The sequence below is a fragment of the Manis pentadactyla genome, chromosome 10 (genome assembly GCF_030020395.1).
Source record: "Manis pentadactyla isolate mManPen7 chromosome 10, mManPen7.hap1, whole genome shotgun sequence".
NCBI lineage: Eukaryota > Metazoa > Chordata > Mammalia > Pholidota > Manidae > Manis > Manis pentadactyla.
This window is the reverse complement of record NC_080028.1, coordinates 104,488,150-104,511,061: the sequence shown is the minus strand read 5'-3', so window position 1 is coordinate 104,511,061 and position 22,912 is coordinate 104,488,150. Positions and strand designations below refer to the sequence as shown.

The following is a 22,912-nucleotide window of genomic DNA, read 5'->3' as shown; positions in this document are numbered from 1 at the left end:
GGCGGACGGTGCAGCAGGACGCACCGGCATCCCCACCTGCATGGTGCCTCTGAAGCACTGGAGCCCTGGACCCTGCTGAAAGCTTGTAGGGGAAGAACTTAGGTGACCAGAGAAAGAAGAGTAAAACCCAAAATGAGCAGAAGGAAGGAGATAATAAAGAATAGGGCAGAACTCAAGAATAGAAAAACAACATAAATGAAACCAAAGCTGGTTCTTCAAAAATTATCGACAAAATAGGTAAACCTTTCGTTGGATGGACTTAAGAAAAAAGAAGTGGGGACATTATTACCAGTTCTTATAAAAGAGTACTGTTTACAATTATACACCAAAATACTGGATAACCTAGATTAAACACAAATTCCTTGAAACAGAAAACCTACCAAGACTGAATCATGAAGAAATAGGCAATCTGAATAGGCCTGTAACAAAGTGAGAAGATTGAATCATTAACCAGAAGTCTGTCAACAAAAAAAAGCCCTGGGCCTCAGGGCTGCACAGGACACTCCAGGAGGGACTCACAGCAACCCTCCCCAAACTTTCAGAAAACCGAAGAGGAGAGCGGGCTCTTCCTGACTCGCCTACGGGGCCGGCACAACCCTGGTACCAAAGCCAGACAGAGAGACTCCAAAAGGAAACCACAGCCATGTGCCTTAAGGACACTGATGCGAGGACACTCAACTGGATACAAGCGGACACAAGGCATCCACCACAGCCAGGTGGGATTCTCCTGCAACGCGAGGAGGGCCCAGCATGCAAATGAGACAGTGTGACGCACGCTGGCAGAATGGGACAGAACACGAGACCTTCTCAGGTGATGCAGAAATGGCATTTGACAAAATTCATATGGAACCCCAAGGACTCCCCCAAAGCCAAAACAATCCAAAAAAGGAGGAACAAAACTGGAGGAATCACACTTTTGATTTCAAAACTTAGTAAAAAGCCACAGTAATCAAACCAGTGCTGGCATAACCAACAGGATAGAATAAGGAGCCCAGAAATAAACCCTCAGTCAAATGAGTTTTGACAAGGCTGACAAGGCTATTCAGTGGGGAAAGGACATCTTTTTAACAAATGGTACTGGGAAAACTGGGTGTCCACATGCAATGGAAGTTGGACCCTTACCTCACACCACATATAAAAACTAACTCAAAATGGATCAAGGACCTAATTGTAAGACCTAAAACAATAAAAATCTTAGAAGAAAAGATAGGACAAAATTTTCATGACATCAGACTTGTCAGTAATTTCTTGGATGTGACACCAGAACACACAGGCACTAAAAGAGCAATGGACAAACTGTACTTGATGAAAAATTTTAGATTTTATGCATCAAAGACACTATCCACTGAGTAAGAAGGTAACCCACAGAATGGGCAAAAATATTTGCAAGTCATGTGTCTGATATCCAGAGTAGATAGAGGACTAAAACTCAACCACAAACAAAACAAACCCCACCCAATTCCAAAATGGGCAAAGGACTTGAAAAGACCTTCCTCCAGAGAAGACATAGTTATGGCCAGTGAGCACGTGAGAAGATGCGCCGCATCTCTAAGCTTTAGGGAATTTCGAACCTTAGGAGGGCTAAATAAATAAGCCAGAAAACGTTAGCAAGAAGATGGAGGAACTGGGGCCCTCAGGTGCTGCTGGGGGAGCATGGACTGGCACAGCCATGGGGGAGGCGGCGTGGAGGCTCCCCAGAGAGGACAACAGGCTCACCCCGTGGCCTGGCCACTGCTGGGAACACAGCTGAAGGAGCTGAAGAACTGGAGCCCTGCACACTCATGTTCACAGCTGCTTATTCACAAGAGCTTAAACTTGCATCCACCAATGGAGGGGTGGGCATCATGGCACTCATCCCCGTAAGGCACACAATCCAGCCCCAAACAGGAGGGAGGCGTTGGCACCTGCCCTGGCACAGAGGGACCCCGAGGACATGACGCTCAGTGACATGAGCCAGTCACAGGGGGACACACACTGTGACCCACTCCCAGGAGGCCCCCGGGGAGCTTCTCACAGGGGACACACACTGCGACCCCTCCTGGGAGGCCCCTGGAGAGCCGGTCACAGGGACAGTGGGCGGCGGGAGGAGGGGAGGAATGCTTCGTGGGGACACAGGGTCCGTGTGGGGAGATGGACAGGCCTGGAGATGGTGGAGGGGCTGCTGCACAGCAGCTTAAATGTGCTTAATGCCCCTGAGCTGGACTGAGAATGGTTTTGTGGTATGTGTATTTTACCACAATAAAAAAAAGGGAGGGGGGCTGAAAAGTGGTTCCCTCGGGGGTGAGGAAATGGGGTGAGGAGCCTCTTGCTCTGTGTCTCAGGCCTCATGGAGACATTTAGCGCTAAACCAGGGGTGCATGTACTTGGGGGGCAGTGAAATGGAAACAGGCCCACCCTCGCACAAAAGGCAGACTGAGGGGTTTTCCTTGGGGTCCCCCCAGCCTTGCCCTCAGAAGTGACGGTGGGAAGTTGCGGACGGCCACAGGGCGGGACACTGCGCAGCCTATCCCCAGCCAGGTGCCATTCTTTCTCCGACACGTGGACTCTGGGCCTCCCCAGGGGCCTGCCGGTGCCCCACTGGCCACGAGGGCTGGTGCTCGTTGGCATGGGCTGGGATGGTGGCCCCTTGGCCCGTCTGTGGACCCTGGGTACAAGCTGGACCCCAGGCTCCTGGTCCCACTCCCAACCCCACACCCAACTTCCCATCCTCACATCCGCGGCCCCTGGGGCAGGCCGCCCACTCATCACCGTCCCCACCCCGGCCCCGCCCCCCACTGCTCCCCGGCTCGCGCCCAGCCTCGCACCCACCTTCCCGTCCTCGTGGTAGACAAAGATATTCCGGGTGCTGTTGTCCTTCAGGTAGGTGACCTGCAGGCCGTGGGGGTGGCCGATTTTGGCTGGCTGGAAGGTCGCGTTCAGATGCTCGATCTTCATGATGGCCTTGGGCTCCTTGGCCTGGGAAGCGGGGTCAGGCCTCAGGTCGGTGGGCAGGGAGCCTCCAGGTGCAAGAGGGCAGGTGGGGCGGGGCGGGATGGGGCGCATCCCCGCCAGCTGTGCTGTGTGTCTTTGGACAAGTTATGCATCCTCTCTGGGCTGGGCTTCCGGGTCTCAGTCTCAGGCCACACCCTGCCTCCCAGGGTATGAGGAGGGAGGCGCTAACAGGGAGGCAGAGCCCCGCGGGCTTCAGCAGACAGGTGCTGTCTGGCCTGCCCCGCGCCAGCGCCCCGCCCTGCAGGCCTGTGGGCTGCCCCGGGGCCACGTTCTGACCTGGAGCTCGTCTGGGTGGGAGGCGCTTGGCCAGCTTCAGAACCCTCTGCCCTTTCCCACATGATGCCTGGGGGCCCCCTGGGTCTCCTCAACATGTGCTTGCTGGGGGGCGACCACCGACGGCAGCCAGTTCCCCGCCGCTCAGGACCGGGAGTGCCCACCAGGGAGGGCTTGCCATTCTGCCCCAGCACTGCCCGAACCAGCCCGGCCCCAAGGGTGGCGATGGAGCGGTGGGCGGGGATGTCCCTGGGGCTGGGACAGCAGTGGAGGGAGCGTAGCACAGGGCCCCCGGAAACTGCACGAGGGCGGCTGAGGCCACGTTCCATCCCCACAAGCCCCCAAAGGAAGGTAGGGAGCTGCCCGGCCTGGCTCACGTCGTTTCTGTTGAAATACTTCAAGGCCCCCTCTCGTTCCGTCAGCACGAACTTCCGGCTTAAAAACTGCCCGTTGTCCCTGCCACGCTTCCAGAGAAAGCCCTCTCGATATCCTGGGGAGACAGGGGCACGCGGTCAGAGGGGAGCCGTGGCCCAGGGCTGGAGCCACGTCCCGGCCTGCGCAGGGTGGGGGCGGCAAGCAGCCATCCTGCCCAGGGGAGTCAGAGCTGCCCCGGGCCTGAGGGTCCCCACAGGCGCTGGGCCGCTGCCTTCCCCTCCTTCGTCTTTTTGGGGGTACAGTGAGCATGGCATCAGCGCTGGTCTGTGGGCCATTATTAGGCAGACGTCTGAGCGCCACCGTGCCAGGCAGAGCCGTACTCAGCACCTGGGTGGCCCGTTGGATGGTGCCGGGACTTAGGGGTATGAAGATGGGTCTGCGGACAGGTGAGCTCCCGGACTGTCAGGCAGGTCCTCATGAGGCAGGGGAGCCACAATCCTGGGGAAACGGCAGCGATACGCCCTGCGGAGAGCCCACCCAACTAATGCCTTGCTTTGGAGCTTGGACCCCAGAACTGTGACCAGCCTGCATGGTGCTCATGCTCAGCTATGGCAGCAGCAGGTGGGGACTCAGCCCCCCAGGGGGACGCTGCCACTCTTAGGGTGCCCCGTACTGTGTCTGCCCTTCCCCCTCATCCCCCTGCTGCCCTGTCACTCTGCCACCGCACACAGGGGCCTGGCTGTGCCCTTGCCTGGAGCCACGCTCCTCAGAGACCCTGCACCACGCGGGACCAGAGCCGCAGATGGACAGCTGGCTGCTGGCGGTTCTCAGTGGTCATGAGCACTTCTGCTGTGCCTGGCTTGACCTTGTCTTCTGGAGAGCACCCCGCTTTCCGTGGCACATCCCAGGGCAGAATTGGGGTCACAGTCAGGGGCCACGGGCCCCAGCAGAAGCTGCCCAGCAGCTTTGTGTCTGCCTCGCCCCGGGTTTTGAGCTCTCTGGGGACAGCCCCCGCTGCTCACGGGGGTGGCACAGCTGGGCCTCATGCAGCAGCCCCAGACCCTGACAGCTGTGCCAGCTCACGTGTCGGACTTCACTACTGGGCGGACCTCTGCCTCCTCTCGGCTCCCTGGGCAACCCCAAAGCTAACAACCAACACAGAGACAAGGGGCTGTTTCTCTGCTCTCGAGATGCAGCCATAAAAAGGTGCAGCCTGGTGTCCAGAGGGGGCAGCTGGCGCCTTGGCCAGTCGTGGGACAGTGCCAAGTGGCGTCTCAGCCTCTCTGGTGGCCAGGAGGCCTGTACACAGGACCGGTGGGATACCCTGTCCCCACCACAGCACCAGCAGGTGTAGCCCCTCCGTGTGCCCCAGCCCAGCCCAGGCCATATTTGTGACTGACTGCATGGCTTCTTGGCCATGCAAAGCTGGAAGTCCATTTGACTGTGGGCCAAGGCCAGCCTCCCTGGGCCCCACGTTGGCTGAGGGTGGACACAAAGGAGCACCCAGCCTGCAGCTTCTTTGGAGCCAGCAGAGTAATGATGTTTAGGGACAGTCTACCAGCACCCAGCACCCACCAGTACCCACCGTGCCATTAATCCCAAGACCCCAAGAGCATCCTACCGGAGCATCTGAGAGAAGCAACTGCTCGGGTCCTGGTGGCCGACCCGCCCTGCCTGTGGGGCCCAGCAGGGGGCAGCAGAGCCCCGCTTGTTCCAGCCTGCAGACCAGAACTGGGAGTTATGGGTCGAGGGAAATGCCCTCACTCGGTCTGGCTCCCAGGCAGGATGCTTTTGGAGAGCAAGCCACTGGGATACCGAATGGCAGGTGTATTTCTGCGGCAGTGGTATTTCTGGACGGACGCTGGCCAGGCTGCCCGCCTCTCCCCAGCCGTGGACAGATTTGGCGCCCGACCTGAGGTCAGTGGCATGCAGAGCCCACACCCCAGCTGACTGTGCTCTCAGTCCAGCTCTGCTGTGGCCCCAACCAGCCCACTCCCTGTACCGCGAGGCCCCTGCCTGCCACACCCAGCCCTCTGGGCCACAGGCCCCTCCGCTGTGCAAGGGGAGCCCCTGCCTCAGCCCCGCAGCCTTGAGGGCCCAGAGACTTGCCCAGGCCTGAGGTGCCTGCAACGGGGCCCACGAGAGGGGTGAGACAGCGCAGCAGAGCCTGGTCCTCACCGGGAGCCCGGCTGAGCCACGAGTGGCCTTTCTCTCCCCAAGGGCTGGCCGGGGCTGGGGCAGGGGCCAAATGGCCTCTCAGAAAGCACTCCGGTGGTGCGCACCTGGGGTCAGCACAGGGGTCTTGGCATTGTGGGGATGCAACACCACGCCACACCCATGAGACAGTCACACCCACGAGATGGCCAGACCAGAGCAGCCAAGCCAGCATGGGCGCCTCCCATGGGCAATTTCTGGTAAAGATGAGGTACACTCCCCACGTGAACTTGGAGAGAAATGCAAACTGTTGGCATGCGCCTCCACACAGTGGCTGTCCTGACTGCCAATTGGACGTGACCCCACTGCACAATGGAACTCTTAGGAGTGCACCGCAGACCACACAGTGGCCAACCCCAACCGGATGTGATGTGCTGAGCGAAAGCCCATGTCAAAGGCCCCACATGGTGGTTCCTGCCAAAGACAGCAGGAAGAGGCTCTGGGGGACGCCTCTGTTGTAGCTCTTAGGACAGGACCCTGCATCAGTACCTAGGCTGAGATCATACCATCCCCGTGTGAGTTACACATTCCTTGTTCTATCTGGGGCGGGGACCGTGTAGCCTTGCGCAGAGCTGGCAGGGTGCTCTGTGCCCAGGCCCTGGGTGGCCTTCCCAGGCTGGGAGAAGAGCCCCATGCCTGTGGCTTCTGCCTGAGCAGTGCCCAGTGGGTGTCCTCCAGGCACAGACCCATGGCCTAGGGAGGCACTGAGGAAACCGAGGCCTGGGCCATGCCCATCAGCTGCCTCCCCAGAGGGCTGGGATCTGGCATCCAGGCCTGTAGGTTCTATTCCCCAAGAGGCTGATGCAGGGTCCAGACCAGAGCAGCCACACCCCGTCGGCATGGCTGCCAGTCAGAGGCCACATCTGCGAGCCTGGGACTGGCCCAGCCCTGGGGGCTGACTGCTCCCTCCTGTCCACCTGTGAGCTCAGCCCCACCCAGGGGCATTGTCCAAAGAGTCTCTCCCAACCACAGAAATCACCCACACCAGGTAGGCCCTGGCACGCCCCACCTCAGACCCCCAGATATTCTGGCTGAAATAGTCAGGGATAGGCCAGAGGGCAGTGGGTGAGGGCCTGGCTGGAGCAGGAACACTGTGCTGGCCCAGTACAAGCCCCTGGTGCCCAGCGCCCAGGACAGCAAATGTTTGGCTCTGACTCATGGCTGCAAATGGCAAGTGAACACGCGTGAGCATGGATGTGTGTGCAAGAACGTGGGCTGTCCAGGGCAGCTGACCCCTGCCCTCATTGACCGGCACCCAGGACTCAGGGTGGGCTGGGGGAGAGGCTGCTTCTTGGCCTGGCTCATTGGGCAGTCTGAGGTCCAGGTGATGCCAGGGTGCTCCCTGCATGGGCTCTTGGCCACTTGGCGGCAGCTGTGGGTGGGCCCCAGGCTCGGAGCAGGGGCAGGGCTCTGGCCTGCGGGCCCCTTACTGGGCACTGGATTACCCAGGTCAAGCACCAGAATCCAGGGCCCAGAGGCCCTACCTGATTGGCAAGGTCGCCTGGTGGCCGAGTCCTGTCCCAGGGAGGGAGGTGGCTGCAGGTGCTCCCCAGGGCCAAGTCTGCCCTCGTGATGCCCTGCAGCACGCCACACAAGCCCACCCCAGGCACCTGGCAGGGCTGGGGTGGGGCCTCCTTCCACTCCACATGCCCCAAACCCTGAGACCCACACAGACTCCAGGGGCAAGGGCAGCAAATGCCGGCCCCACGTGGAAAACTGCTGGCAGGTGGGGCACCTGCTCAGCTCTCCACGGTGGAGGCCGCCACACGCCACCTCCAGACACACCCCCAGTACTTTCACTCACCAACCCCATCAGCCACCCTGGGGTGCCACTGCATCTGGCATCAGGTAAGTCTTCCACACAGGTGGGGAAACTGAGGCAGGGGGTGGGCTGTCACTCTCCCAGGGAATGCCTGGCCCCACCTGCCCTGCGAGGGGTCTGCTTGCCCTACAGCATTTAGGACAAAGGTGGGGGTGGGTTTGCTGCTCTGCACAGCATCTCAGGAGGGCCGCTGGGAGGAGGCAAGGAGAGGGGAGTCCTTCACAGCAGGAAGCACTGTGTCTGCCAGTGACTGGGGGCGGCCTAGGCAGCCCGGCCCTCTGGACACAAGGGGCATTGTCCCCTGGTGAAAGGCCACCATTGAGGCTCCAGCTCGGGGCAGGACAGTGTGGGAGGGAGCCCAGAGCCCGGAGCAGGGCCTGGGTGGGGCAGGTGGGGGTCTGGCTTCGTCCAGTGGCCCTGTTATCTCGGGCAGGGTGTGGGCGCCTCTCACACATTTGTGACCTTGGCCAAGGGCGGCAGCTCAGAGCACAGGAGATGGTGCCAGGCTGGCCCTGTGTGTCTGGGGTCTGCTGGAGCCCAGGGCCCTGTGCCTTCCCCCAATCCCCATCCCCCACAAGCCCTGAGACTTGGCCATGGGAGGGTGCCAGATCCTGCTTGACCTGGCAGGGCTCAGATGTGCCAGCAGTGACCAGTGGGGTTCCCAGGCGCCACACACTTGGAACCCAGGGCACACGTCTGGGAAGACACCATTAATAATCTGGCCCACCTCCCCTGCTGCCACCTATGCCCCTCAGCCTGAGGATGCGTGTGGACCACGCCGCATAGCCTACTTCTCCCGCACACCCGGGGTCTCTCCATCTTGCCTTCCGCTTCGGGCCAGGCCCTTCCAGAGCACTGCTCAGTGGCTCTGCTGCAGGGCTGCAGCCCATGGAGGCCATGTCCCTCGGCCAGGCGGCCATGCACTGGGTGGCACTGTGGTCTGTCCCCTGGAGAAGGGGGCTTCTGGTGGCCCCCCAGGATGTTCCCACCCTTTCCTCATCCCCATAAGCATCTGGGGAGCATGCAGGAAACATGCCCCACCACTCTAGCCTTCACCCAGGGTTGAGAGCCCACGTGGTCTGCCACGTGCTCTGTGTGGTACCTGCGAGAGCACAACCTTCCTTGTTCATCAGGGACCCTGTGACAAAGAGCAGCCCCTGCCCCAGTTCGGTCAGGGTGCCAGCTTGGGTCAGCCCCTGCAGCCCCGCTGGCCACTGTGTTGTGCCCGCTGCCCAGCTCTGGCAGCCGGGAGCAGCAAGCCGGTGGCGGGCTTGTCCTCTGGGAGGTGGGGAGCGGCAGGCTGGCTTGCCGTGTGGGATCGGGAGGGCCCAGCCCACGGGCAGCCCCTTCCCAGGCCTGTCTGCACAGGGTGCCTGGCCTTTCCCAGGCCTGTGTTCCCCCTTCCTTCTGGACACCCCGACTTCTGCATGGTGGCTGGCGGGTGAGTGGGCCCCTCTGTGTGAGAAAGGGCTCTGTGGCAAACCGAGAGCCAGGGCAGGAAGTGTCCACGGGAATCCCCTGGTGCTCTTCCGCGTGGCCTGGGGAGGGGCGCTGGAGGAAGGACCCTGGGCTGGAGACAAGTCTGGGGATGGCACACTGGCTGGTGGAGGGGCTTGGAGGCACTGGGGATTTGCTGCCCCTCCACCTGCTGAGTGCTGGGCAGGATTCGGGTCTAGAGGCCCTGACAGACGCTGTGTAGGGGTGGAGCCCCATCTCCCCGAATGCTGCCCTCCCTCGCAGAAGGGCATGTGTGGGCCCTTGGGTTCAGGGCGGGGTGCGGGAGGCCCCTGCCACAAGCCCTGAGGTTTACAGGCTGTTTGAGACCCCTGCCAGGGCACCCCAGCAGCTGGGGCCCTCGGACCAATGCCCTTGCTCCGAGGGTGGCTTGGTGAGGGCCCAGGGGAGGCAGAGGGCCGGCCATTGGCCCCAGGGCCTGCACACACCAGGATTCTGTTCCTCCAAATCTCAGGGCTTGGCAAGCGGTTGGACAGCACAGGCAGGAACATTTTGGCTGAGGCTGCGGCACCGACAGGGCTTAAAAAGGGCGGAGTAGGGGAGCCTCCTTCAGAGCCTCTGCCCAGGGCACAGCTGCTGCCCCATGAGGCAGGCCTGAGGCCAGGGTCTTCTCCACTGAGGGGCGCCCTCGCAGCCAGAGCTGCAGAGGCTGCTGGGACCAGGTGGAGGGGTGGGTACAGCACGTGGTGGCCGGAGGGCCCCAGACCGCCCTGCCTCCTCAGGGAAGCAGATGCATCCCAGGGCTGCCAAGGTGGAGGAAGAACCGCCCAGCGACCAGAGGCTGGCAGCCCACCCTAGCTGGGTGCTCAGGACCAGTTCAGGCCTGGGAAGCCCTCGGGTCCTTGCAGGGCCCCGCCCCCCAGGGTCCTCACCTTTGCATGGGTGGTGGGCACGCGGTCCGATGCCCACGTGCATGAAGGGCTGGCATGCTGCGGCCCACTAGCACCCCCATGGCATCCAGTGGGTCAGGACAACATCCTGAGGTGGCCGCATGCCCAGTGAGCTGGCAGAGGCGCCGAGAGAGGGCCAGTCCCACTTGGGTCACGTGAACCCGTGTTGTGAGGACCCCTGTCCCTCCTGTAGGCCACCCCTCTGTCCCCTCGCCTGGCATCTCAGGGGAAGTGCTGGGGACATTTCTCGGGAGGAACAGGAGCTGCAGGCCCTGAAAGGGAGCACCCGTGGTGGGTCTTTTCTGCCTCTGGCCTCTGATGGTGGAGGTGGGTGGGGGGCCCAGCCCAGTAAGCGCTTGGAGCTCATGCCCAAACGTTCCTGCAAAGAGCTCCCCTCCTTCCCAGTGCCTGAAGGACCCCTGTAGCTTTGCCACCCTGCATGCACCTAAGCTTCTAGGCCCTACACCCCACTTTCTGTTGGGAGGGCCACTCGGGTTCCACAGGCAGGCACACCCACCTCTGAGGCCATCCACACTGCCATGAACTGCTTGGGTGTTTATGCCTAGGAGTCAGGAGCTCTGGGGTGCACCTGCCCCGCCGGTCTGACGGGCAGAGCCACATGCTTGCTCTCCCCGCCCCTTGCCTTAGGGCCGCCTAAGGCACAGCAAGGAGTTTGGCTGCACACTGGCATACGGGGAGTGGGGGGGGTGGCGCTCGGGAGGGGGCGAGGCCAGGGACACCAGCTGCCAGAGCCCCTGGCTCACAGCCCATGAGCACAGGAAGCAGTTGCCCCTGTGGAGCCAGCCCAGTGGAGGGGTGAGCTGGTGGGGCCGCCTCATGTCGAGTCACACCCTGGCTGATGGCTTCATGCTCAGAAAAGGTGCCTGCTCCTGGCAGCAGAAATCCATGGTCCTGGCCCCCCGACTGTATCCATCTGCATGGCGCACCCTCTCAGCCCCTAACTGGGTGCCTCCTGTTCACACCCCTCCCACCTGGACTGCTCAGTCCGCGCAGGCCATCCCAGCGCAGAGGCACCTCCCCCACCAGCGAGGAGCACCCGGCCCCAGCTGGGCTGCGAACTGCTGCAGGATCTCAGCACAGTTCGCCCGCCTCCATGTCAGGAGGCCACACGGACCGGACCCAGGGTCAGACCGATTCGCCAGTCACCCAGGTCCTTATTGAGTCTACCAGGTCCAGGAGAGGGAAATGGAGATGGAGATAGAGACAGAGACACAGAGACAGAGAGAGACATACACAGAGGGAGAGGAACAGAGAGACACAGACAGCTGCATCGAGGCCGTGTCCACCCCTGCCCCCGCCGCCCTTACCTGCAGAGTAGGGCTCTTGCTTCTCGGGGTGGGTGAACTCCCGCCGCTCGTACTTGGCCCGGATCCACTGCTCCCTCAGGAGGCTAGGGAGAGAGCACAGCGAGCCTGCAGCCGCTGGGAGGGAAGACCCCCGACCTTCCAGAGGGCGGGGCTGAGGGTCACCTGCTTTGATTTCAGGAGTCACCACCCAGCACCTCCCTTGCTGAACACTGAGGTGTATCTCACGCACTGTGAAAGCCACTCTCTTAGTGTGCTGGATGCAGCAGCCCACAGGACCCACACCCAGTTCCAGAACATCCCATCACTCCAGAAGGAAAACCCTGTGTGTCAGCCGCTCCCCCAGCCCCTGGCCTGAACGCCTCCCATCACAGATGCTCACGGTGGCCCATCTCCAAAAATGGAACTGGGTGTGAGGTCTGCAGGCAGGACCGCTGCAGAGTCCCCGGCCAGCCGCATTGAGGGTCTGCCAGCATCCCTGCCCCCGAGACTGAGTGACGTCCCACTGGCCAGCGCCCTTTCCCACACACCCATCGCCAGAGGCTGGGTGCCTGCAGGCCAGGGCCTCAGGGGACAGGGCAGTGTCCTGGCACCCTGGGGCTGCAGCAGAGAGGAGCACCAGCTCACCAGGGCGGTCGTGATGCAGCAGGTCAGAAGTCTCTGTGGCTAGGGAGACAAGGCCCAGGGCAGTGACACCCGCCCAGGCCAGAGCGCACGGCTGTGCCGGCTCACCATGCCAGATGCTGGCGTCCAGCGGCCACCATCGACACTCGGCCAGCCTCCAAGCAGGGCTGTGGGCCCCCACCAGAGGTCCAGGATGGGCTTCCCTTTAGGGGAGGGGACCCCTTGGGCCTCAATTCCCTTCCACGCGGTGAGCAGCTGGCCCAGGGAGCTCTTTCCTTTCTCCACGGAGCGCAGTGGGGACAGACCCTCGTGGGGTGAAGCCCCAGGCCTCCCGTGCTGGCCTCGGTCTCCGCCTGTCCCACACCCCTTCACCCCCACCTGAGGCAAACCTGAGCTATCATTTCATCTGTGTGATTTCTGAGGCTGTTATGGGTTGAATTTTGTCCCTTCACCCTGCCAAAAAACTATTTTGGAGTCCTAACCCCCAGGACTTCAGACTGGTCCTGATTTGGGAAAGATGGTTGCAGATAATAAAATATTATCCTGCAGTCTGACCCATGCCCTTACAGAGGGCAAGTCCGGCCACAGACACACTGAGGGGCGACCGTGTGACAAAACGCCGAGGAGATTCCCGGGGACCCGCCCTGCACACCACCTCGGCTCCCAGCTTCAGGAATTGGGGGGGGCCGGCTTCTGCTCCAGCTGTAAGCAGGGGGTCTGTGGGGCTTTGTCGCCGTGGCCCCAGGAAGTGCTTGTGGAACCCTCTCAGCGGGGCCGCGGACGTGCAGGTGCCCACAGGCCCTCTGCCACCCAGGAGCTTCGCTGAGCACACAGGAAGCCAAGGGGGGCAGGTTTCCATCAGAATCACACCGAGAGGAGGCCCTGCGGCTTTCTTTCCTTGGTGTCAGGATTGAAACTCGGGGCGCGGGTGACACAGGAAGGGAGCTGCCAGAAGTGGCCGCATGGCCGCGCCCTCAGAGCCTACACCCTTCCTTATCCCAGCCCCCCACGGGCCCGTCTGGCAGGAGGGAGCCGGGGGGCCAAACGTCCAGAGAACTCACTCTGGCCAGACCCCAGGCACACCGCCTTCCATCCCAACACCTGGGAGCAGCTGGGGAAACCGAGGCCAAGGGGCCTTTGCTGCCCTGAAGACCGTGGCACCTGCAGGGTGCCTGGCTCAAGCACCCTGGAGTTTACAAGGGGATTCAAACCACACCTCCTGCCCTTCCTCTGGTCCCCACTTCCATCTCCGCCTTTGCGGGGCTCTCTGCATGAGCTCATCTGTCACCTCTCACCCCCTGTCCCATCACTGACTCTCCCTGTTGATACCAGCCTTGGGAGAGGCTTCTCCCTGGACCGCACACCCCCGGCATCTGCTTGGGCCTGGCCTGGACGACCCGAGTGCCTGCTGTGTGAGAGGTCAGTGGCGGTCTTCTACAAGCCTTCCTTTGGAGGAGGCTTCCGGAAGGTGCGGCCCGGCGGGGGTCAGGGACTGCTTCCTCCCAGATTGCCTGGCCACTGGGGAGGCCCTGTAAGAGCATGCCGCAGGGACGGGGACCTGCTGGGTGTCCCCAAGGACATGGTCTCAGATGGGTGTGCATGCAAATAACCCAGACCACAGAGCAGCCTGTGGCCTGGGATAAAACCATGTCTCAGAAATAGCCTGGCCCTGCTGATTCATAGCGAGCTGGCAGGCGGGGCCGGGCGCCAGAGTTCCCTGGGAGCCCAGAGAGGCTGGGGCCATGCGGTTGGGGCAGTCCCAGGCGTGCCCATAGTGGGTGGAAGAGGGCCCAGGACAGGGGACGGGCCCGTCAGGTGAGCTGCCCACCTGTCATGGAGACGAGTTCCCGGGTTCTGCTCTGACCGCCCCACTGGACCTGTGTCACTCCTGGAAAGTCTTTCAATCCCTGGGGCCTCAGGAGCGCCCTCCAACAGAGGGCCTGCATGGTATGATTTAAGGGTCGTCTACCTCACTCTGCAGCTGAGCGGCTGTGGACACTGGCAGCAGAGCAGGGGCCCCGAGGGCCAGTCCTGGTCTGGGAGCACAGGCCAGGGGTTCAGAAGGGCTGGAGGGGTTGCCATTCCAGGATGTCAAGGGAGAGGCCAGAGCGACAGCCAGAGAGGAAGGTGAGCTGGAAGAGGCCCCAGGAGCCCCTCTTGGAGGATCAGGAGACACCGGGTGGGCACGTGCCCTCCTTCCTCTGCCAACGGGCAGCTGCTCCACGCTAGCTGGGGTCCCAGCCTTGCCCCAAGGCCCCTCCCCAAGAACCCAGGTCCACGGCCCCTCGCTTACACCCCTGCCTTCCGGAACCCCACACGTTCCAGTGTTGGGCATCAGGAAGAGAATCTGGGCCCCCTTCCCTCCATGAGGAGCCCCGGCCACAGGCCCCAGGAGGAAAGCGATCAGCCTTTCTGCATGCCCTGAGCAGCCAGAGGAGAGAAGGGGTCCTCGGAAGAGAGGAGGCAGGGCACTGCGGGAGGACCTGCCTGCAAACAGGGCCAGGGCCTCCAGCCGGTGCTGGAAGGGGAGGCGCCAGGAGAGCACTGGGGTGGGAACCCGGGTCCACCACCAGTGCAGGGATGCAAGGCCCCTGGTGGTACCCACAGGTGGGCAGACAGAAACCCGGGTCAAAGAGGTTAGGAGAGGTGCAAGGCCTCCCAAGCTGGCCCTCCCCATGCCAGGCGCCCTGTGGGTGACAGGTGCCACCCTGGCCCCACATCCTGCCCACTAAGCCCTGGCTTCTCAGCAGCATCCCGACCACCTGGGGGCACCATGACGGCCCTGGGAGCCCACTCAGAGACCCCGTGGTGGGGATACTAGCTGCCAACTGCCCCGTCCCCTCCCTCCGGCCACTGGCTGCCATCCAAAGCCGAGACCAAGCAGGGCGGGTACCGGCAGGGAGTTGTGCCCTTGTGTGGCCCCAGCTCTGGGCTCCTGGGGACTCGGCCAGGCCCACCTGCCCAGCTGCCAGGGGGCAGCCCTCACCCGCCCCAGGGGTCCTCTAGCCACCCGGAGCTGTGGCCCAAGGCTGGATGCCAGGGGCCAGCGCTGTTTACCAGTGACCCCAACAAAGCCCCTTTGTTACTTACTGACAGTCAGAAAACGTGGGCCGGTAGTAGAAGGGGGGGACTTTGGACTCGTATGTATCTCTGGCGGTGTTGTTCCCATGGGAGGCCATGAACTGCAGGAGAGAGGGTGGGTCAGAGCCCTGAGAGCTGAGGTAGGGGACTCCCAGCCCCCTCTTGTTCCCAGGACACTGCCGGCTGCTGAGGCTGGGCTGTCGGAGGGGCCTGCGTCCCTACAGAAAGGGGCCTGGAGAGGGTCGGGGGGAGCCCACGCTCGTGACACCCCATCTCAGTCTCACGCAGCCTGGCTGGTGCATGTGGTGACCTGACTCCAGTGAGTGTCTCACACCTGCCAGGCACCAGGAGGGCCTAGAGACCCAAACCCACCAGATAGGCTTGTGTCCCTTTATAGCACATGTACCACAGCCATCAGGAACGGGGGATGGGCCAAGACAGGGTGGGAAGAAGGGTGGGCAGGGGCAGGCTCCGGAGCAGTTCGTGAGGGTGTCCTGCACGGAGACAGCAAAGGCCCTGGGGGAGCATGCCTCCAGTCAGCCGGGAGGGGAGCAGGGGATGTCCAGCAAGGCCTGACCCACGCGTGGCCTCAGTGCACGGGGGGCAGGGCGGGGGGTGACAGAGCTGGACCACAGGCGGCCTCAGAAGCGTGCATACTCCTGACAGGTGCCAGCAGGCCCTTGAACAAAGACCTGGGAAGGGAGATGGAGAACATGCTCTCTCCTCGCGACGGCCCACATATTTTTTGCTATTCTCAAGAAAACAAACAAAACGAGTAGAATTTTTTAAAGCTAGCAAAGATTCCTAGAGCTCTTTTTAAAATTAACAAGCAAGAATTTCCTACAAATTCTGAGAATGAAGAGTCTTCCTACCCGATGCTGAAACCTGTCATGATGCTATTGTAAACAGAAAGCCTGCCTCCGTGGAGCCAAGCCAATAGGATGTGGGATCCAGTATTACACAGACGTGTGAGGACACATCAGCACCTCACACCAGTGTGGGGAATGCCCATTGGTGGGTGATCAGTAGGGTCAGGAAGCTGGGAACCCCAGAGAAAAGGCTGAGCTGGAGACGACATCCTAATAAACAAAGTAAATTCCAATTAAGCTAATGATTTGATTCCTAAAACTGAACAATAAAAGTAGTGGATAAAAATCATGTGATAATAAAAAAATTATTTTTAGGAAGATCTACAAGGAAATCATCATGACTCTTGATTAGGAAATGGTTTCTTGACTGTGACACCAGAAGCAGAAGCAACAAAAGAAAAAACACCAAATGGAACATTGCAATCTGAAATTTCTGTGCTTTGACGGACACTGACAAGAAAGCGGGAAGGTGTGATGAGCCTAAAAACTGGGGCTGAAAGGCCACACAGTGTAGGTTCCAGGCATTTCAGTGCCCAGAACAGGCGGATCCTCAGACAGGAAGCAGATGGGTGGCCCCAGGGGTGACCAGGAACAGGGGTGGGGGCTGGAAACGTGTGTTAATGCACTAAGTGACACTCAAGTGTTCACTTAAAAATGGTGAATGTTATGTGATGTGATTTCACCTCAATAAAAAATTACACAAAGAGCTCATATAAACTGTAATTCGACGTTTTAAAAAATATTATTTTAAAAGAAGTTAAAAGGTAACTCACAGATTGAGAAAAACTTCACAAATACTATATCTGATAAGGGACTTGCATCCAGGATCTGTACAGAACTCTTTTAATAACAAAACTCCTCATTTAATAATAAAAAGAACAACCCTCTCTTAAAACGGGTGAAGTATCTCCATGGACATTTCCCCAAAGAAGATATGCAGATGGCTGAGAAGCACTTGAAAAGATGCTTCGTGTCATAAGCCGCCAGGGGAATGCAAATCAAAGCCACAGGAAGACACCACCTCCCACCCAGGAGGATGGCTGCAGCCAAAGACAGACATGCTGCTGAGCACGGTGCAACGGCGGGGCTTGTGCATGCCTGGAGGGAAGACGTCAGACTCGGCATCCCCATATTCCGGCAGCTCCACTCACACGTCTGCGCAAACACCTGCGCACCATCCGTAGTAGCTGGAGACAACCTCAGCGTCCGTCCGCTGGTGAATGGACAAAACGGCCCCCCCCACAAGGGGAAACGAGCCCTAAGAAGGAAGGAAGCACTGACACCTGCCCCCACGTGGATGGGCCCCGACATCATGCTTCGTGAGAGAAGAAAGCTCAGAAGGCCCATGTGGTCTGACTGCACAGATGTGATGCTCCAGGGCGGCAAATCCATCAGGGGAAAAGCTAACCTGTCCACTCTCCGCGGGGGCTGCGGGCAGGGGCTGCGGGGAAACGGGAGGGCTGCTCACAGGTGCGGGGCTATTTGCAGTACGAAAACATTCTGCAATCGCCCAGTGCTGACGGCTGCGTGGCTCTGAATGTATGAGAAACTCCTCAGCTGTACGCTGTGAAGAGGTGAGTCGGGGGTGTGCGCCTTACAACTCCATAAAGCCCTCATGAGTAAGAATCATTCTTGGCAGGGCAGGCCTATCTGGGGGTGCTATAGCCACAGAAGGAGAGGTCCAGACGTTTGCATCAAGTTTCCACTGCCAAAACCACCATGAGCAAAGTGAGACACCCCAGAAAAGCCACCTTCCACACGCATCTCGAGGGCAAGACCCCCCGCGTAGGGACTCAGGGCCCCGGGGGGGTGCAGAGGAGGGCCACAGGGAGGGAAACACGAATGACCCCAAGCATGCCACAAGATGCCCAACGCCACTCGGGGTGAGACAAGGAACAATGAAAGCTCAGCAGCGACACAAGCTTGCAAGGGAAGGTGCAGGGGAGCCAGCCCGGCAGGGGTGTGGACGGACGCCCTCCCCCGCGGGGAGGGCAGAACCATGGCAAGTGGGCCGCAATCTGCCCAGACCGGCAGCCACGCGGCCTTGGGCCATGCGCCCCAGCTGCAGGGCCTCCGCTCGGCAACCCGCTCATGGGCGAAGCTGCCGGGCTGGCGTCGCGGGGGAAAGGCCCGCCGGCCGTGCCCGTCCAGGGGGCCAGTTTGTAAGCCGCGGCTGTCCTCGCGAGGGGCCGCCCTGTCCGCTCAGGGAGCACCTGCCACAAGGCGGCGGCAGACGGGCCGCTGTCCTGAGCCTGCTGGCGCCGGGGCTCCCCGGGAGGCGATCCAGGCGCCCTGCGCGCCGACACTCACGCGGGAAGGAGAGCGGGGGACCACGGAGGCGCAGCGCGGCGGCCCATAGACGTCAGTGCCCATAGGAGGCGAAGCACTGCGGACAGAGAGCAGAGCGCCTTCCAGGCGCGGCTTTGACCAACAGCGGCTGCACCCCGGCATCCACAAAGCACCTCAGCAGGCGAGTGGCGGCACAGCTGGCCTGCACCCAGCTAAGGCTGCTTGGGAAGGTACTCCGGAGGGATTCGAAGTCAGGGCGGGCGCGCCGCTCTCGTCGGCGGTCCAGTGCCTGCGCCCAGATCCCCTCCGTGCCTCTGATTAGCTACAGAGCGGAGTCTGCCCCTGGGGGGCCCAGGACTCCGCATTTCTCACGAGACCCCAAGGGAGGGCGACGCCCCCAAGGTCATGTCTCCGGTGGGGTGTGCCCATGGGCCACCAGCCTTGTCCCCCACCCCAGGCAGCCGCCCACCAGGCCACATCTTCTCTCACTGGGCAGCCCCTGGGGCCCACCCCCTCTGCCCCAGTCCTCAGCCCTCCTGCACCGGACCTGGGCAGCCTGCAGAGCCACGTCCCTCTACCTTCACAACTTTCTTTACGCTGCGAGGCACCCCCTGCTGCCCAGCCCCAGCCACCACCCTTGTGTGTCTGCTCCTCACCCGTCTCTAGCTAAGGCCTTCCAGGGCCAGCAGCCTCGCCAGCCCTCCCATGAGTACTCAGTGAACATGGGTCAGATGGGTGGGTGGTGGATGGGTGGGTGGGCGGGCGGATGGATGAGTGGGTGGGCGGGCGGATGGATGAGTGGGTGGGTGGGTGAGTAGGTGGGTGGGTGGATGGGTGGGTAGGTGGGTGGTGGATGGGTGGATGGATGGGTGCGTGTGGATGGATGGTTGGGTGAATGGGTGGGTGGATGGGTGGGTGGGTGGGTGGTGGATGGATGGATGAGTGGGTGGGTGAGTGGATGTGTGGGTGGATGGGTGGGTGGTGGATGGATGGATGGGTGGATGGATGGGTGGGTAGATGGATGGATGAGTGGGTGGGTAAGTGGATGGGTGGGTAGATGGATGGATGGGCGGGTGGATGGGTGGATAGATAAGTGGATGGATGGATGGATGATGAGTGGGTGGATGGGTGGATGGATGGAGGGGCGGATGTTTGGGCGGATGGGTGGATGGATAGATGGGTGGATGTGTGGATGGATGGGTGGGTGGATGGATGGGTGGGTGGATGAGTGGGTGGATGGATGAGTGTGTGGGTGAGTGGATGGGTGGGTGGGTGGTGGATGGATGAGTGGGTGGGTGGGTGGGTGGTAGATGGGTAGATGGATAGATGGATGGATGGATAAGTGGATGGATGGATGGGTGGGTGGGTGGGTGGGTGGTGGATGGGTGGATGGATGAGTGGGTGGATGGATGAGTGGGTGGGTGAGTGGATGGGTGGGTGGGTGGTGGATGGATGAGTGGGTGGGTGGGTGGGTGGTAGATGGGTAGATGGATAGATGGGTGGATGGATAAGTGGATGGATGGATGGGTGGGTGGGTGGGTGGGTGGTGGATGGGTGGATGGATAGATGAGTGGGTGGATGAGTGGATGGGTGGGTGGATAGATGGGTAGATGGGTGGATGGATGGATGGATGGGCAGATGGGTAGGCAGATGGGTGGATGGATGGATGGGCAGATGTGTGGGTGGATGGGTGGATGGATGGATGGGTGGGTGGGTGGATGGGTGGTGGATGGGTGGATGGATGGGTGGATGGATGGATGGGCAGATGGGTGGGCGGATGGGTGGATGGATAGATGGGTAGATGGGTGGGTGGATGGATGGATGGGCAGATGGGTGGGCGGATGGGTGGATGGATGGATGGGCGGATGTGTGGATGGATGGATGGGTGGATGGGTGGGTGGGTGGGTGAGCATCTTGACTTTTCTTACACTCATGGTTCCACACAAGGATTAGAGGTCAAACCCTTGGAACAAGAGGGCCCATCTGGGTGGGAGCTGCTCCATGCAGTGTTCCTGAGTATTCGGTAGTCCAGGTATTGGGGTTCAAGGGCCCCAGCCAGGAGCTGCCCATGGAGGGCTTGGCCGTCCCTCTGGCCATCGCTCACTGACTCTCAGTCGGCAGCTGCCTGAGAGGGAGGCAGGTGAAGTGGCAGCCCTGGATGGGATGCACAGCATGGGGCAGCTGCACAGGAGCAGTGCAGGCCACTACGAGGCCTGGCCAGGAGCCCGGAGCACCAGGCACAAAGGGACCATTGAGGGGTCCATGACCCAGAGGGGCAGTGGCACTGCCTGGTCTCTGCCTGCCCGCCCTCACTCCTCCTCCCCTGTCCTGTGCAATACCTCCACTTGGGCCTCCTCCCAGGCGTCCAGGCGGACTGACTTGACCTTGCTGACCTGGGGGATGTTCCGATGGACTCCAGAGCAGCTCAGGCAGATAAACACTCCCAGGGTGTAGGAGGCCCATTCAGGATCTGGAAGGCAAAGGCCGGATGTTCAGGGAGGGCCCCTTCTGGCCTCAGTGTCCCCATCTGCACAGTGGGGGCTGGTGCAGTGATGCCTGGGTTCACTGGCTTGTGGCCCTAATGGGGGTCCCTGCCTCCTGGCACAGGTGGGCAGCTCCCCCATCGCCCTCGCTGCCCTGAGGATGATCCCTCCCCTGACAGCCTGAGTGGACAAACAGGAGCCTGGGAGGCAGGGCGATGGCAGGAGGAGGGCCACTCAGGGGGGACATTTTGATGTCTAGTCCACATGGAGAGGCTCAGCAGAAACACATGTGTGCACCCAGATGAAGCCAACGTGGGCAGTGCTCACAGCCGCCTAGGCCACATGGGGCTGTGAGCGTCCAGGACAAGTGTGTCTGCCTCACCATAGGTTTGCAGTTTCCCACACTGAGCTGCGGCAATGTGAGGGTGCGTGGTGAACTGGGAGGTGGGGTGTGCGCGCTCTGCCCGTTCAGCACGCCCATCTAAAGGCGGAGCCAGGGGTGGGGGGTTGGGAGGGGCCCTGCCCGGAGGGGCCTGTCCAGAAGGGACTGGTTGTCTCTGAGATGAGCCCCATGTGTGAGTCAAGTCTCCTGGGCCAGGATGGTCTACATCCAGGTGCCGATGGCCTGAGTGGGGTTCCCTGGGAGCCCCTGGGAGGCCGGGTTGTGGTCACCCTCAGAGCCGGCAAATGTGTCCCCATGCCCACCTGAGAGCACAGCGTGACTCCACCCTGTGGGCACTGCAGCCCGAGGGGCCCAGGAGCCCACACCCCCGGGGGTGTGGGAACTTGGCCACATGGGCGCCCCTGGGCACATCTGCTCCATGACAAGATGGCGGGGGGGCTGTGCCCCCAGCTCAGGCCAGTTCCAGGCCCTACCGAGGACGTGGCCCTGCACCTCCCTTCAGGGACCTCCAGAGAACTCACCCAGTGCCAGGGAGGTGACAGCCCCGCCTCAGACACAGAGCACCAGGGCCACAGGCCACACCGCCTCTGCTGTGTGGGCTGAGCAGGGCGGCGGGCACCTCCGGTTCCTGGGACAGCTTGCAGTGCTTGAGGGCACTGGACCCCCTCCCTGCTGGTTGGGGAGGGTCTCCTGCAGCAGGCGCGAGGGGCACCGGCGGGTGGGAGGGTGAAGCTCTGGGGCCGCGGTTAAGGCATCCAGGGCCCTTCCCCTTCTGGCAGGTGCCCTCGGGGCGCGCCCGGCCATGGGCCACTAGAGGAAGTGGAGGCCAGGGACACAGTCGCTGGCTGAGGACACACAGTTTCTAGCTGGCACTCGGAATAGAGAAGTTTCCGGAGAAAAACAGCCATGTCATCCTGAGGGCCCCTGGCCCCGGCCCTGTGAGCAGACTCGGGGGGTGTGGGTACCCAGGCTCTCACCTCCTAGGCCAGCAGGCTGGGGGTGGGGAGGGCAGTGAGGCTGGTTGTTTCTGGGGTGCAGCCAGCGCGTGTGGGCTTGGGCTGTGGGGAAGGTAAGGTACCCAGCCCTGGCCTCCACCCTGCCCTGGGGTCGGCAGACATCAGTGCCTCCCAACGGGGGCTAGCGAGGGTGGGGGCAGTCCAGAGACCACGGGGCCTCAGAGCCTTGGTTCCGGGGGGACTTACCCGGCTCAGGGGAGCTGTGAGCCGAGGGCCGGGGCAGGCCGCCAGCCCACCTACCAGCGCAGCCCTCCACTTCCGGCATCTTGCCTTATTTGCAGAGCCCCAGTCCGCTGACCGTGAAGCCAGAGCAACCCCTTTAAGACACGTTACGTCGACTCTGTTTGAACCCGCTGGCGACTTTTCACCCCCTGTCCTCAGGCCGGAGGGCTGCCCTGGGCCCTGGTTCCCCCACCCTGGCTCTGCCCTTCTCCCCACTGCACCGCCCAGGCCCTGCCTCCCCCAAGCCCATGCATCCCCACCCTGTGTCTGACTCTGATGCCTCCTCAGAGAGCCTCCCTCCACAGCTGGTCCCCCCACCACCCAGTCATGTTCACAGCATCTGCCAGTTGGTGTCCCTGTGCTCTGTTTGCAGCCCCAGGTGACCTCTGGGGGATGCCAAGGGGCAAGCCACCCACCTGCCCTGAACACTGACCTGGGAGGCTGACCCCAGAGTGTGGGCACTGGGGCCTGGGTGGGGAGACGGCCACATCCCCCCGCCGTGAGCCTCTGGGGTGGGGTG

The 22,912-nt window shown here is 61.5% G+C and overlaps 1 protein-coding gene across 11 annotated transcripts in view; it reads right to left on the bottom strand.

Annotated features, from left to right (window-relative positions):
• Positions 1-22,912, bottom strand: part of ADAP1 (ArfGAP with dual PH domains 1) — a 50,324-nt gene that overhangs the window by 7,285 nt on the left and 20,127 nt on the right. For 7 of the 11 annotated variants that reach the window (XR_005034119.2, XM_036932903.2, XM_036932897.2 and 4 more), the window contains exons 2-6: positions 20,608-20,738; positions 15,120-15,211; positions 11,409-11,491; positions 3,642-3,754; positions 2,809-2,955 (exon numbers count right to left, since the gene is read on the bottom strand). Coding sequence is in view for 10 of the 11 variants with exons in the window: in XM_036932903.2 (XP_036788798.2) it covers positions 2,809-2,955; positions 3,642-3,754; positions 11,409-11,491; positions 15,120-15,211; positions 20,608-20,738 (566 nt within the window). In the remaining variant the exon portion in view is untranslated. Of the gene's footprint in view, positions 1-2,808; positions 2,956-3,641; positions 3,755-5,224; positions 5,358-11,408; positions 11,624-13,998; positions 14,127-15,119; positions 15,212-15,982; positions 16,002-20,607; positions 20,739-22,912 lie in introns of those variants that run through there. The other 4 variants (XM_036932907.2, XM_036932900.2, XM_036932904.2 and 1 more) reach the window with 4 other exon arrangements.